The sequence below is a fragment of the Clinocottus analis genome, unplaced genomic scaffold, assembly GCF_023055335.1.
Source record: "Clinocottus analis isolate CAN_PGR_092001 unplaced genomic scaffold, fCliAna1.0.p SCAF_3, whole genome shotgun sequence".
NCBI lineage: Eukaryota > Metazoa > Chordata > Actinopteri > Perciformes > Cottidae > Clinocottus > Clinocottus analis.
Window position 1 is genome coordinate 18,054,642 of NW_027176042.1, and position 17,264 is coordinate 18,071,905.

The 17,264-nt window shown below is 41.0% G+C and overlaps 1 protein-coding gene across 2 annotated transcripts in view; it reads right to left on the reverse strand.

Moving 5' to 3' along the window:
- ppp1r16b (protein phosphatase 1, regulatory subunit 16B) overlaps window positions 1-17,264 on the reverse strand; it is a 74,901-nt gene that overhangs the window by 18,153 nt on the left and 39,484 nt on the right. For both annotated transcript variants that reach the window (XM_068595234.1, XM_068595235.1), the window contains one exon: window positions 7,187-7,257. In XM_068595234.1, the coding sequence (XP_068451335.1) occupies window positions 7,187-7,257 (71 nt within the window). The remainder of the gene's footprint in view (window positions 1-7,186; window positions 7,258-17,264) is intronic.

Here is a 17,264-nt window from a genome sequence, read left to right on the forward strand (position 1 = left end):
GGAGAAAATGTGTTGTGTGCATTCGCTGGAGTTTTGTAGCACCGACTGCCAAGGCTATGCAGATAAGGTGGCTCTGACAGGAGTGTGTGTGTGTGTGTGTGTGTGTGTGTGTGGAGGGGAGGGTCATAAATTAATATACAACACAAGAGGAAATTAAATTACTTCACAGATGCAGAGGACAGATAGCAGGAAGGCAAATAAGAGGTGAAATCGATGCGTAGAAAACACAAAGGCAGACTGACTGGAAACACTACTGGCTGACAAACACATCCTGTGACGGTGTTTAGTAATGGTGAAAATAACACAGTAAGGATATCTCCAGCTAATGCAATTTTACACTAATTTTCACAAAATAATTGTTGTGCATTTTTATTCCTGAGCCTGTTTTTTTACATTATTTATGAGAGTTAAAACCTTACCGACCACTGAACAACCCTCCATGTTCAGCGACAGAGCTACTGGTTATGAAGATGGCCTGTCCTAAAGAAAGAAAGCCTGACATGCGAATCATTTTGGTGTCATGATTTGTGTAGAAAACAACAAAAAATGCATCTGGGCTACGAGACACCTCAAAATCACCGCCCATGTCTCAAATTTCTAAATAGGTCTGCAGTGCTCATTAACAGCTTCACCGGTTGGAAAAACAAGCAACCAAATCAGTTATATTTCTATGCCATAAACAGAAAAAGAAAAGAATGAAGCGTTGATGAGATCAAGCTAAGGAGCTTGATGAAAACTTGTTGGTTAAAAGATTGTAAAAAAAAAAAAAGATACTGAGCCATCAGTCAGCACAGAAAAGAAAAGAAAAGAAGAAAAACATAAAGATTCTGGTGTGAAGGTCCCGTCACAGAAACACAGAAAGTTCACTTCGAGGTTTCTCTTTTCTGAATCTTTTCTGAATCAATCGGCGTCAGACTCGATGTTAAAAGGTTTGTGTACATACACATCACAGCTATTAATTCAGTTGGCCGCTATACTGTCAGTGATGCTCTGCAAAAAGGAGGCGAGAAACAGACTGCGAGAGAAACTGTCAGTAAGATCTTCCTCTAAAGCTCCCAAAAGCAGAAGTGGTTCTGGTGTATTTGTGTCAACTACTTCCGATGTCAATGATGTCAAAAGAGCAGCAGGCACAGCGAGTTCAAAGGAAAAGACGGGCGGGCATGAGTCACAAGTGTGTGTATCATTATGTGTGTGTGTGTGTGTGTGTGTGTGTGTGTGTGTGTGTGTGTGTGTGTGTATGAGAATGCATTCAATTCTTCCTTTTGTTACACCAAAATGGTCATTCAGAAAGCTATTTTTGGATTTTCTTTTCTGTCCGAGTCTGGTAATTGGCCAGCCTGTAGATGTAATCCGGGGTAAATTAGCATTGAGCAGCCTCATAAAATTGACAAGAACTTGACTTTTAGGCGACATAAAAGCAAGTCAAAGACATCCACAACCCTGATGGATTAGCTGGCGTCTACATCTCCATCCTGCAGCAGTTGCTTCACAGATGACGTCATCAAGAGACTGCAACCTACACACCAGCAAACAACTAGGCTAATCGCCTCACCTCCTTCGGAATAACCCCACATACTTCAGCCCACCTGCTCGCTGACTAAATTAATCTCTTAGCTTTTTAACACATTCACGCATACGCACAAGAGAAGTAGCATCTAAACTGAATTCTAAGCCTTCCCATGTCCATCCCGCCATCGTCCAACCTTCTTCTCCTTTTGCCAGCAAGCCGACGACGAGGCAAACAAGGAAATAACGTGCCTTTCATGAAAAGCAGCCACACGAGGATGGGAGTCTCTGACACAGGCTCGGATTATGCCGCTGGAAATCAACAGCAACAGTCTTGCTGTGATGAGACGGCGGGCTGAGAGGACCGAGGTCTGGGTTGAGCAGAAAGAGGACGAGGAAATAACACAGTGATTGATACGTTTGCAAGGGCTCGTACCGTGAGGGCCGTCGATTCAGAGCTGGCCCTGAAACTGCAATACTGAGAGGTTGAATGGGCACGACCAGGACCAGGTGGCTGAGACGGCAGGAGGTTAAAAGGATAAAAAGGCTTTAAATTGCCCGGGCATGACAGGAGTCATGCAAATCACGAGGAGGGAAGGGGATCCGTGTGCAGGAACTTCAAGAGTTGGAAATTAGAACTAAAAGGCGAAATTAATTGAATCCCGTCTGTGACGAGCAGATGGGACGTCAGGAGTATGATGGATAATTTGGGAGCTCAGTTTTAGCTTAAAACATGGTTGCACGTCATTTACTGAACTCTTCGGTGGTCACCTTCCTTTAAATATGGTCTACTGGGACACTTGATTATGTCTGAAAGATATTCTAATAACAATATAGTCCAGGAAAGACTAAATGAAGGGTCATTACTGAATTTGGGGAGCCACGTATAAAATATTGGTAATCTCCAAAGTCTGACTGAGGATTAAAAAGTTTGGGACCAAAGTCTCAAAACTTTACATCCCAAATCCTGCATCATTAGAGCAGTTAAAAGCCCGCCTCAGTCATCTCTCTCTACTCGTCTCCATCATCTGCGCATGAATATTTAAGTGGCTGAGCCGCTGAAGTAAAATGTTTTTAAATGTCTGTTGATGTTCTGGGTCATCGCGCCGGGAGCGAAACACAAAACCTCAGAGCCGGATAGCAGCGGTGACTCAACCAAAAGATGGGACAACACCAGTCGGGTGTGTTTGAAAGCGTCGGCTGGCAGGGATACCCGTCTCCCTCCGCCGCGAAGGCTGTCCAGACCAAAAATAACAGCGTTGACTAGAACGAATGAGGCGGCGCTGGCTTGGGAGTGTTGCTACTGACGGGCGAGGGAAAAGAAAGAAAATCAAGGAGGCTAAACTCGACTTCTACACACAGTGCAGCTCGGCTTAATCTCCCAGAGTCATGAATCAGCCCACGTTGGGCCTCACAGCAGAGGATCGCTCTGCTGACTCGCTCTGCTGTGACTCGCTCCGTAGAATAAGCCAACCACGGCCATCATGTGACCATCTCCCTCAAAGCAAAGTCCCGCTTGATCTGCTCAGCAGGTGTTTCTGTGCGGGTTGTTCGAGAAAAGAGCCTCATGTTTTACTTTCAGCCCATACAGAGCGAGTTGCTGCTAATACGAACCAAACATGTCCTGCCGCCTCACATTAATACTGTACTGTTGCTATCATTCAATTATATCCACTGCTGCTATTATTATTTCTGCTGTTATCATTATCATTATGCATCTATTATATTCACCGCTTTCTATTAGCACTGTTATAGCTATTGTTGTTATTGCTGTCTGTCTCTCCCTCTCTTTCTGCCTCGCTCGAAAACAATTAAGTCGAGGCAGATGGACGCCCACCCACAGCTTCGTTCTGCCTCAGGTTTCTACCCTTTAAAAGTTTTTTTTTTTCTTCTCGCCTCTGTCGGCCCAGTTCTAGCTCATGAGGGAATGTTGGGTGTCTGTAAATTATACAGCACAGTCGAGACCTGCTGTGTATAAAAAGTGTCTCAAGATGATTTAACTTAAACGATTTGAATAAATAAATGAATTAAATAGAAAATTAAAACTGACCACCAGTAAACCAGCGGGGGACTTTTATTGTGAAGCCGTCAAGGCATATGCAATATATTGGGAGTGACGGTAATGGAGCTTTTTTGGCAGTGCTATTCTCCGATAAAGACTCTATTCCATATTGCAGGAGAGATACAGCAGAAGATAAGACAGGATGTCGTTAGATCAAGAGCTATGCGTCTGCTGGGATTTGTGTGTAGACAGGCAACATCTTTCACCTTCACACGCTGTCCAGTGTAAAACCCATCGCATGACTTGATTCAAGTAGGAAACTATTGAAAACCGTGTTCAACTATTACACTCCTTCACATCATCCCATTGTGATGCAGCCAGTAAACTGTGGAGAATAAAATGTTCCCTCTCAGAACTCGAAGCATATGAGGAATTCAGTTTGTCTCAAGGGCTGACATAGGAAATATTGAAGTGTGTATACACCAGGCGTGTTAGGGTGTGTGTGTGTGTGTGTGTGTGTGTGTGTGTGTGTGTGTGTGTGTGTGTGTGTGTGTAATCTGGCACATACAGTTCCCCCGAAAAAGCCATTTATGGATTAATGTCTCCCATCAGTGAGGTGAGACCAACCCTGGATCGGTACGACATCTCATTTAGAGAAACATCACCACCACTTCCCTTCATGTATCTCACCCTCTGCCATATGACATGTGCGTGTGTATGTGTGTGTGTGTGTGTGTGTGTGTGTGTGTGTGTGTGTGTGTGTGTGTGTGTGTTGTGTCTTGCCGTCAATTGGCTGTATTTGTCAAATTGAAGCAGGTGTGAAAAGGTCTCATCTTGAAGACAGTGTGCAGGCTGGAACGTCCAAATAGCAGATTATCGGGTACACACACACACACATTCAAAGACGAAAGGTCAATCCAACCTCTTGGCAGCGGATGGCCAATAGCGCTTCAAAACACCAGCCCCACCAGTGGTGACTGATGGACTTCAATTTTCTCTTCCCCTTGTTCATTTCGCTGCCTCCCAGCAGGAGCCAGAGTATTAGCTCTCAGCAGCCGTGAGGGAAAGAGAGGCGGCTGGTTTCGCTGAAGCGGACCGAAGAGAGAGGACACAAATTGTCAGAGGTGTATAACCGGAGAGGAGAGGAGACAAATCGATTATATCAATTAATTTGAATTCATGCTTCAGGAATATTTTTTTAATAAACGGTAATGATTTTCGCGTTAACCTGGGTTATTACGGTGCAGAGCAGCCACTGCTTTCCTGACCTCCTGTGGAGTTCATTGTAAATGCCACTGCAAGTTTTCCTTATATACACAAGTAAAATATCCACATGTCATGCATGCGCTTATCAAAGAACTGTCCGCAGAACGGTTTTTAGAAACTAAAAGCAACAGCACAACTGATTCATTTCAGCATCTCCAAGACTTGCTAAAAAAGCAGCTGACTCATCTTTTCTTAACAGCCCAATATCCCAAGTTTAGGGCAAAAGAAAACAAGGGCAAATAAAAAAATGATGGTCGCTGAAATAGCCGACTGCTTGTTCCTCTTCAGCTCCAACAGTAACGGAGAGAGAGAGAGAGAGAGAGAGAGAGAGAGAGAGAGAGAGAGAGAGAGAGAGATAGAGAGAGAGAGAGAGAGAGAGTTGTGTTAAATCTGGAGCGTCTGCATTGCAACCGCTGTTGTAGAGCATTCGAATGGAGAATACATCAAGCTCGCTAACACGTAATCGCTGTAATCGGGCATGAAGTTGGGTTAGGGCTGGCTGGTGTGACCAGAAGAACGTGTTCTTAAGTTCAACCCGAGGATCCGATGAATGCATGGCTGCCCCAAAGTGTCGAGGTCAATCTTGTTTTTTGGCCCATAGATTTCTCTCTCGCAAGTTTGACAGGAATAAATACTTATTTTAAGCCTTGAAAATTAGCCACTCTTCAATCATGACGACTCAGAACTAAGAGCCATGTATTCGTGGTAATAATATTTCTAACCTGCTGATTGCTGGTACCAAATGACAAAATGTTTGCTCACATTTTAGAGGAATGAGTATTGAGAGAGGAAGAGAAAGGGTTCTTAGAGAGTTGTATCCTGAGACTGACCAGTAAGCAGAAGTAGAGCCAGTCCTGCAACATTAAGAAGACAAAGTATCTCTGCTCTGCTGCAGCTCAGAGTTTATATTACTGTAACACTCTTTGCTGAATTTTAACAGTAAAATGTCCGTGCAAACTGTTGAAATCTTCCAGAAGAAACACGTGTTCAGCTGGAGTAAAGAGAGCTGTGCAGTTTGATGCCGTCGCTCTGTCAGCCACCTTGAAAAATGTATTTTTTTTTAGTCGTGTTGAAGTCTGAATATTAGCCTGAGCTCAGCCAAAGTCAAAGACTTGATTTGACGGTTGTACTTTTCTTGTTTCACCCAATCTGGAGTCTGAATAACTGCTTGTACCCTGAGAGGCGGGCGGCTGTGCTGACAGGAAAAGGCTTCAAGTCAGAGGAATGAAGGAAAACTCTTTTAAGTAAAAAGACTGAGTTGTGATTAAATGAGACATGTGATGATTCATTATTTACGCTGACAACTCACAGAGCAGTTTTGAGTGAAAGGGACTCGGAGCATTGATTTGGATGTAAAAGCTTTGATTATCATGCCCGTAATCGTTCTAATTAGCAACTGAACACGAGCCTGATCTCCTAGATTAATTTCCTGCATCAAAATTGCCAATTTTCCCCAATAATGAAAACCATTAAATATCCTCACTATTAAAACATGTTTTTCTGTCTAAAAAACCTCAACACTATCCTGCAAAAGGCACTTTAATTCATATTACCAACTAATCACACAAGGAACTAATCACACAAGGAAATGACTGAAGACTCAGATGGTACGAGACTTCCAATGTTGCGCCACAGGTGCAAAAACAAAGAGATGTGGACAGAATAAACTCAAGAGCACATCACACTGTTTGCAAGGGTCAAGTCCCTTTTATTTGATATCAAATGAAATGTTGACATTGAGGAGTCATATTCGGACTCTGTTGGTAAAGCAATTTTGTTACTTTGTCTTCTGATAATTGGTGCACAATGTATGAGACATTTTGTACTTAAACATCTAAATTCCATGTTTAGTTGCCTAAAGAGATCATTATTTAATTTCAATTGGCTTGAAAAAGTTAATTTAGAAGGATGCATCATGCACAAAGTTTCCTGAACATGACAGCCTGCATTACTTCCCCACGGGAAGCCGGCATATGCTCCATTCACTTTATGACTCTCGACAAGTGGCTGTGGTTTATTGATAATCTCTATGTTATAAGTATATGAAACACCTGAATCAATAAGTATATAAGTGAAATTACCACACTTTTACTTATTGACAGCTTCACTGAAAAGGGTTTGCTGTAATGTCTGCTATAATAGAGACAGTTTCTTTCAAGCGCATGTCTGAGTCATCATGTAACAATCATGTGTGCCTGTATTTGACAGCGCAGAGGCTGGAAATGGGAGGAGAGAGAGTTGTGAACTTGTGACAACCATTTACAGAGAACGTTGGTCTAATCAGGGACATTCATTGTCTTGCTCAAGGACACTTTGGCAGAAGGACAGAAGACGCTGCGGATCGAGAAAAAAAATTCTCATTTTCCCTTGAGATGAGATTCCATCAGCGCCAAGAGAGTCGGACACTCTTACCTGATGCAAAGCGGTGAGGCCGTCTTCATTGCAGAGGTCCGGGCTCACGTTGTTCTTCAGCAGGTAGCGTACTGATGGAAAAGACACGGAGAAACACATCAGTGGAAGAATAGAATTACGAGAGAATTTGTATATTTCAGATACAGGATTTCCCTCAGTTGGCTTGAGTCACTGCTTCACCTGCAGTTAAATACTATTTTGTAGCAAATAATTGAACGATATTCAGTTTGCTTTCACAAGTTACGAGACATTTGTGTTGCGTGCGTCAAGGTCAAATTTCAGAAAGATTGCGATGTACGGGAAAATGAAACATGAATCTTCATCGCTCAAACAGGCTGCAGGCGCTCCTTTACTTAACCCTAACCCAGTGACATCGCCAATCAATCTGCAATCCATTAATCCCACGGCGTGGTCGTGATGCATCCCTTGCAGGAATTCCAATCTCTCAAATGATCAGCTCTGCCCAGATGTTACCCAACTGACCTTGAAAAAAAATATGGATGAATGTTGGGTGATGGCGAGGGGAGGGCGATGGAGGATGATGTAACGATGCTTGGGATTACCACTGTTTGTCTGCCTCATAGTCCTAAAAGATAAAAGCTCTGCCCGGACCCTAATTCAGAAACATATCAGCTATCACAGGCTGCACACTGGACAGCTGCCCGACTGCTAAGACCGCTAAACCTGCTGGCCTGAGCAGGAAGTGGCAGTGGCACACAGGGCTCCTATCCACGGCAGTATTATCCCCTGTTTTTGGCAGAGCTGCCATCTGCCTTTGTCTCACAGAGACACACAAAAAAACGGAGCGAGTGGATAAATCAGGTTGTGACACTGAAAGAGAGATGAGAGAGATTTGGGATGATAATTATCACATCTGTCCCTCAGACAGTCACATAAAACATGAAGTAGATACGCCGCACGTTTTAAGTACAACAACAAAAAATCAAAGGGCTGCACACTCTGGAGAAAGGTTGGAGAAACACAACAGATAAGATACAGTACAGACATTAATGTTTCACATTATTATTAACATACAACACGTTGATTTAATTTGACAGACTAAGGCTGTATGATGCAACTTAAACATTATGAGGTTCGGACATTTGTAAGAAGGACATTTTCGAAAACTGGATCTCTTTGAATATGAAAGGAGATTATTAGCAGAGCAGCAGCTTCAGTCCCGTGTCAGTCTCTCTACACAGGATGCGTTCAGGGAACGTATAAAGCATCATCTTATTAAGTGGAGGCCGCCATGCGTTTTGGCAGCACTTAGGCCAAACCCACAAAATGGATGTCACAAATAAGAAAAAACTCACTGCGGTTGTGGCCATGAAGCACAAATGAAACGAGAGTCATTACGCAGCCTGTTGAATGGATTAATTTGGTGTTCGGGCACGGCGGCTTCTGTCAGATGGACAATGAGACGCCGCCGTGCAGAGACTTCAGTGAGTAAATCGGAGTTGAACTGAGCTCTTGTTTGAAATACAAACTGTGCTGGTTCGTGCACAATTCAAATATAGTGTTCCTACACACGGATAATCCTTACACTGTATGATCCATTGAAAAAGCTTTTCACACACACTAAATAATACACCAATGCCAAAATGCAAACCCATTCTGTAGTAAAGGACACATGAGCAGGTACTTTGAGAGGTACTTTACTTTGCTTCACTTTGCTTCGAGAGGCGTGCCCAAAATATGAACTGCATTTTATGTGACAGCTATACCCAAAACAAGGCCGGGAGGTGCTGACAACAAGACGTATATGAATAAAGAATGACCATTAGATAGGTAAGTATGAATGCACACTGGCCGCGTGTTGCACGAGTTTCCTCTAAGTGAGAGTTAAATGTTAGTGCTGTTTCACGATAATGGCAGCTGGTCGTTAGAGAAACACATTGTGCAATCCAGCGAACATGGCAGAGGGAGTGCTTTTTCAACAGTAAAGTAGATTGATGGAAATGCAGCCATCGCTCGTCTAACTCCATTATCCCACTTCCTGAATCCTGCAGCCATTAGACCTCAATTAAGCTTCTGACAAGCATCGCTGTCAACATCCAACTATGATGTTCGTCTTTGCCCGAACAATTTTGTTTTGTATTATCACGACCATGTACGCAGGAGCATCTTAAACCATCAGTTGCCTTTTAAAGCTGAGGACGCTGGAATAAATGGAGCAGCTGTTGCTACCTTCCCTGTTCGCTCACTCCTGTAAGAGGTGAGCGGGGGGGGAAGGGACATATTACAGTGAGTGCTGAGAGAATTAGACTCAAGGTTATAGAGTGCAAACATCGTCTGACTGCATCCAATATACGTCACACTCCACCTCTGCTCTGCAATGTGTATCTGGAGTGTTTAGTCCATGAACAGTGGAGGCTTGATTGTAAACACATCTCAGAGGAACTACAGGACCCGCATCACGCTCACAGCCAACACGAGCCGTCTCATCTGGGATTTTCTTGTAATTACAAACTGAGGCTTTTTTTTTTTGTGTATTCAAAATCTTCAAGGGACTTTCTAAATGTCATATTGAGCTGCCCAGGGAGATTATATTTGGATTTAAATTGGCTTGAAATGTGCAAATAAATAACACTATTTTGTTGCATCAAGCACAAGGTTTTCTGAGAATAACTGATTGTATTACTTGTATTTCCTGATGCCCCGAGGAGGCCAAAGGAAAGTCGTTTTGTGACGTTCAATAAGTGCAGTGGCTTGTGAATTTATTTGTAATATAAGTATAAGAAAAGCATGAATCAGCAAGTAAGTTACTGCTCTATGAGGAACTCCAAGAGCAAGCACTGAAAGGATTTTACCACAATGTTTGCTGCAACTCAGGCAGCTCTTTTTTAAAATTTAAATTGCGTTCATTCAGACACTTTCACGCTATCTTATTTTGAGAACAACAACTCTAACTCTATCACATTGACATCAGTATTCAGGCCCTTAACTTAGTACTTAGTTGAAGCTCTTTAGACAGCAATTACAACCTTGAGTCTTCTACTTTCCCAACGCGCTGCTCACATCTGATGTCCTGTGACACTTCTAAAGACATCTCACTTCACACAGAAGCAACTAAATGAATGAACTTACTAAACAACCCAAAACAGAAATAACAGCCAAATAAAGACCACATTATTATCTTAAATAGCCAACAACTGATGTCTGTAAAAAAAAAATACAACTTAAAATAAAAAGGTTTAGGTGCCAACTGAGAAGAAAAACCTTTTGAAACAATTTGATAAAACCAAATGTAAATTAATTAAATGTATGGGGTCATGAAAATATGTTGGTATTGAATTGAATGCATGCATGTGCACATGTTAATGACATCATCATACACACCAAAGACCACATACATGCCAAAGTGTGGACACATTGCAACCTTTTTAGCTAGCTATATTGTTTAAGATGTGTAGACAGTGGTCATGATCAAAGATTGTACATCAAATACACCAGATAACGTCAGATTTGATTAAAAACCTGTCTCGATATATCTTTTCATACAGCAGATCTGTCAAGCTTTGGATTTTGTAACATGCTGAAACTGAGTTAATGGGGTTGTATTGACAAAAAAGAATGAAGAGTTGAAAGATGAAAGACCAGTTTGGAGGGTGGTGTTTTTTTGCCTCTCTATAGATGCAAGAGCAAAAGAGAAAGAACTGAATTAAACAGTGTGTAAACGTCAGATGCAATTGTTTGCATGTCGGATGACTGGCTTTCAAGAGATGGTCTCTGATCATTGCCAAGGGTGTCGTAGTGCGGTTCGATTGAAGTGAGAACATCATCTGACCTTTCTACAGAAGTCTAAATGAAATCCACTTAAATAGAGACGTTTATCAAGAAATTCCAGACAAACTGGAGATGGGATTTGTGCACACAGTAGATCAGTGTCGAGTCAAGTGAAACAACTTGTGATTCTGTCGAGCCAAACCGATTTTGTCCAAAAGATAAAGAAAATAAAATGGTTGCAGTATTTCTACAGTTGTTACCTCTGAAGTGCCAGAACGGTTGTGAGGATCTGGATGAGGTTAAACTTCAAGTCCAAACGATCAGACATCCCACTGACACAAAAACTACGCACCAAAAGTACAAATAATCACAAATCCTGCTCTGGAAAAGCTTACAGTGAAAAAAAGCTAAAGTAAAATTGTCCATCAGCTCCGTTGCTTTCAGCTTTAAGAAAGCTCTATATTTTGGCACAATTAAAAAAAAAAAAATCCCGTTTTCACAATACAGTTTTGGGAAAGTACAAAACATCAGCATGAATGACGCAGCAGCAGCAGATAAATGCTCCAGTGTCTCTGTTCACTTCACCCTCAGGAACACACAGCTCTTCATCTCCATTAATTACCGCTGCGCAGAAGTATATGTGTATGTGTGTCTGTGTGTGTGTGTATGTGTGTATGTGTGTCTGTGTGTCTGTGTGTGTGTGTGTGTGTGCGCACAAGACGTGATTGTTTTGGCGTTGTTTCTCATTCACATATGAGACCCTTCAGTGATGGTTTGTGTGTGTTTAGATTCAACACATACAGGAATGTTGAAATACTTTTTGTCATCAAAAGGCGACCACTGTGTCTGATGCTGCTGACGGAGGCAGAAGTCAGATAACTCTGCTCTTCAGCCCGGAAATCATACAATTAAAAACCAGATGAACCTGCATGCGGCACAGACACACTCGCCGCCATCAACAGCTTGAGATTTCATAGATTTCTTGGTGGAGATGCACTAAAATATATGCATTGGTGCTGAATTGCTTTTTTCTGTGTGACGGGGTGTTGCGCCGATGCATTAGTTGAGATGAAATAGATTTAAGTTGAGATGTATTCGAAGACCAGAGAGATGTGAACGAAAGAGAGCGGCAGAGAGGCGTTTAAACAGCTCGAAGAAGAAAAGCAGCGACTTGACTCGTTTAACATTCATGAATATTTCTGTTGTTTTATTTGGTTTCTTTAATGCATATTTTATATTGTGTTGTGTCGCTTGATTCTTTTTTTTTCATGTCCGGGTGGAATATTTCTTTTTGTTTTTCAATCTTTGGGCTGTTTGAACCCATTTGTGTAAACAATGTTCAATAAAGTGCTTATGAAATTCAAATGTTCTGCCTTTTATGTAATACCCTGCAGCAGCTACGTGAAGGTGATGTGTGAACGGGACGATAGATAGAGAGTGTGTGTGTGTGTGTGTGTGTGTGTGTGTGTGTGTGTGTGTGTGTGTGTGTGTGTGTGTAATGATGATGGCCTCCTTTATCGGTTCATACAGTGATGCACACTGTGACGCATACAAATGCATCACTGCTGAGGCAAATTCAGGATCAATTTCTCTTTGCTGAAAGACGTCACATAATCTTTAATGTTCTTTATTCCTTTCTAAAGGAATTAAGAGCGAGCAGCCATTATTACAAACAGATACAAACTGAGTTTTCTTAGTAGACTGGATGGCTGTTTCTGCACACTTCGATGATACAGTGTCTTAATGCTGTCACTTCCTGTTCAGGTCAGTGGGAACAAAAAATTAATTGTTTTACAGTTATAGTTTGTTGTTTTTATATTTCAAAGAGCAGACTGTTTGAGCAGAATGTGAATGAACGGTGAGACTAAAAGTGGAATTATGTTTATTTTTGTTTTATCAATACACTTGTCATGGTGGAGCAGTGAAATAGAGCATGATTTAAAAATACAGGAAATTACCCTGTAAGAAAGAACAGACTTAAACTATGTTGCATTTTATATATGTACTTTCTTGTGATTCATGGTAACCTTGCTAAATATTTAGGTTTGCTTGTTTCTCAAAAGGATGTTCACTGAAAGATGTATGCTGCGATTCAGTAAATATTTGCTTCTGAACAGAATGTAAAGGGTTTGTTTGTGCCATATCAAGTGTTTTAAGCATATTTTGACCAAAATAGTCGTGGAATGACATTATTAGAGGCTCACATAGTCATTAGGATTCATCCTCTGGGACCATACGTGTCCAAGATGTCCAATTAATAAGATGCACAGCTTTCATCCATTAGTTGTTAAGATATTTCAGTCACAATGACAGACATTGCCAACCCTCGATTTTCAATTTTTGGCATTTCTGGTTGATAAATGAATGAATTTTCAGTGGTGAAGTAGTTATTTCTAAGTAAAAGTCCTTTTTCATGCATAGATGATGTTATTTCTCATCTTGCATGTCTCATTAGCAGCACAGACTCCTACTTAATGACCAACGGCACTTGAAAATGAGCGACTTCTTTACTTTTATCTCACCCGTGGCATATGAGTTTTATGATAAAAGGAAAAGGGATCTCAGAGAATATATCATACAAACCCCGACAGGGAAATGCCAGGGATAAAATGTTGTGCGACATCACACAGGCAGATATATACACTGGTACAAAGAGAGGCAGAGAACAAGAGGGGAGGAAGTAAAATAGAGTCGGCGCTGGCGACACAACGCATGAATGCGATTCCTATCTGTCTGCAGCACCACCCAACGGGGCCGAGCAGACACACAAACACACACACGCAAACACAAAAATCTTTAAAAAGCAATCCATTACATCGAAGGGGTCACCATGGTGATTATCTACCGCTACTGCGGTAACACAACGCTGCAGAAATCTCATGCATGTCTTCCTGGGCAGGTCCCATGAATTCCCATCGAGGGAGGAGATGGATCTGGACGAGATGTTTCCCAAAAGATAAAAGATACATCAACAAACAACAGCGCATGAGACCCACCCTTCCTTCCTGTTATCTCAGTGTGTGTGTGTGTGTGTGTGTGCGTGTGTGTGTGTGTGTGTGTGTGTGTGTGTGTGTCAGAGATGGAAACAAATCCCAAGTGAATGAACTTTGACTACACAGGAGTTATTTAGGTCATACGTTTCCTGAACTCTGATTATTGATAAGAAGTTATTCACAAACCGTAATGTGTTCTCCTCAAGTGGAGCCAGGTTCATGAATATCATGAATACTAATAGATTGTACATTTCTATAGTTTTTCCATGTCGGCTCTTATTAAAACTGTAAATCCTCTTTACTGCAGTGCACACCTAAGCTGGTATTTTACACTTTGGATGCTGATTTACAGACGAAAGCAGATTGCCACCAGAGAAGATCTTAAAGGTCACTGATGGTTTTTAAATCATTGTTTCTGGTCATTTTATTTACTTTTTGTTTTCAGCAATGCCAGAAAAGTAATCCGGTGTGAATAATATTCACTTGAGGTCCTTTAACGCATCTTTAAATAATACAGTTTGTGTTAGACAAGTCAGGTGTGATGTACGTCTGCACTCAGATTAGGAAAAGATTAAAAATGATACTGAAGTTGAGGTTTTTCAGGAGGCTTTGTTTGGTGCAAACTACCCTATTTTCCACTTGTTTCATTTCATCATGTTTTCAGTGATATCTTCAATGTTACCGATCATAGAAACAGAGGACTCTCCCGGATAATGTAACAACCCTATAGGCGTATGTTACGGCCACCAGGTTCAATTATTTTAGATTTTTTTCTGAGAAATTGTGTTTTTTTACTTTCAGTTTGAGAAAATGACATTACATTTCATTTAGCTGATGCTTTTATCCAAAGCGACTTACAATGAGTGCACTCAGCCATGAGTACAAAGTCAACAAGAATCAAAAAAGTACAATTTCCTCAAGAAAGCCAAACCACAAAGTGCTATAAGTACGTGCTGTTTAAGTGCTACTAAAGTGCTACATTTTGTATTTATTTTTGTATTCAAGGTATAGACATATACGACACCATGAGCTATTGAGAAAAAATGAGTCAGAGGCTCAAAACAAAGCTGCTGCACGTTCAAAACAAAGTACTTTGTCATTGCAATTATGCCATTGATAAAATGCAAATTGTGTCTTAATTTAATTTACGATATGAATGTTATTTTCCCCCGTCACCTACAAGTAACAGAATTTTAGGCTCCTTGATGGAATGTTTCTTAACAAAATAAGATCATGAAAATTTGAGTTAACATCTTACTTTACACTTAAAGAACATTCATCGCAAAAGGGATTTAAATGTATATTTTAAAAAAAGATTTCAATATCATATGCAACATCAATATGCTGATGTTATGTCCTGCTGTCCTAATTGGACAGAAAGTTTCCATAAAGCTTCTGACAAAAAATTCACACAACATGGATTTGAGGCGTCAGCTGTGGTTATGGATCCACATCAAACAATGTTATTTGTTTAACATTCAATACTTCATCCGTCTGTAATGCTGTATTCATGTTTATTGACAGGCGTAAAACGAAAGGAACTGAACCCACTGAGATTGAATTTAAAAATAATTGTGCCTTTCAAAGCCTGGTTCAAGGTGTCATCCATCACACCGCTTAAAAACACAGTTCTCATAAATCATACCAGCTCACAATGTGAGATTGAGTCGCTTGTACGAGTACTTTAACCTTCCGTCTGCAGCAACACAGATGTGGATCTCTCAGAGTTCATTTCAGAATGAATTTTATGAGCCTACTCATTTCCTACTGTTCAGGAAATCCCTGACAGATAATTGATGTGGAAGCCTCACATTGCAGCATATTGCAAGCACGCATGTTCAGGCGATCATATCAGCACATAACATGTGCATGTGTCTTTGAAAAGAGACCCTTTTTGTCAGATGATGAACAGTACAGTTAATACAGACATGTGCATGCTCTTATTGTCAGGGTTTAGCTCAGGATGCTGACTCGTACCGATCCCCCTGGAGGCTCATATCTCACTGCCAGTGATCGTTGATAAGGGGGAACGGCCGGTGAAGTGAGGATCAAGTAAAGATTGTAATACGAGAGGGTGGGATCAGACACAGAAGTGGAGAATTGATGTTATTTCCAGAGAATCTCTCTTTGCTTGAAGAGACAACAGTGAGAGCTGTCATAGAATCCCTTAAATCTCACAGGTTAGGTGATACCAATGAGAAAATGGTTTATGTAATAGACCTAAAATGTCACTGTGGTTTATAATCCCTCTGGAACAGTGATATGCTGGTGAGAGGTCAGATTCCACACGGGCGACTATAAAGCATACAAATGGGTCCAAGTAAACACAGAGACGGGTGGTGCACTTCCAGCTGCTCCCAGAGAGTTTGTTGAGATAAAAGGTCAAATTGAAATTTGAATTTGCCTCACTTTAGTGAATATTTTTCTCTTTTTCAAAAGATGGATGAAGCTATTTTCGGATTGCCGAAAGAAAAGTACTGTGAACAATCGGGGTGAGATGCCAACCAGCTTTAAGATGTAAGCAAAACATTTAAACGCAGCATGTTGTTAAGTTTGTGTGTCAATTGGAGGCTGGAAGCTACTTAGCCTAGCTTGCTGACATTAGCACTGATTTCATTTAGGTGCTTTCATTACAATTTTTACAAAATAAATGGAAACAAACTTTATTTTTGGTAAGATAACAGTTCATTCAAGGTAATTCTAGTTGGATATAAAGGGGCCAAAATGGATATTAACCTGCACCATGCCTATATTTATTATTATCGAATTAAACTGTAACTTCTATCAAAACATTTTAACTATTTTGTGTGATGTTATATATTTTTTTGCCAGAAAAGAGGCTTTACTGAAGGATCTAAAAATAATGACAAGAAATTGGACGTTGTCTTTAAATGAATACATCTCATGTGCAGCAGTACATTCAGTTGATGATCTGAGATGATTTACAGTGTTACATTTGGCTCTTTTTCAGTATTTAAAGACATGAACGAGCTAAAAGGCCAGACTGCTATTTGAACATTTCTCCCTCAGTTCGCAATTCTGAGGTAATTGATCCAAAAAATTGCGAGTATTAATTCTGGTCATCGTGCCACGACCCTGTTTCATTCGTTTTTCACTCGTTGGCTACAAATGTGGAACGGCTGATGGAGCACACATATTCATCAGTGTGCATCATTTCCTAAAAATTAGACCCTTTAATCTTAGAGCAGTCAAATGGCCCAAAACATATCAGTGCAGTGGTTCACAGAAAATAGCATAATTACATTCAAAACGCTCTTCGGGCAAGGTAGCCGTCCTTGCTTTCCTGTCGGCTGAGCAGAAAGTAGGCCGCTTGGCACCGCCATAAGCAGCAGCTG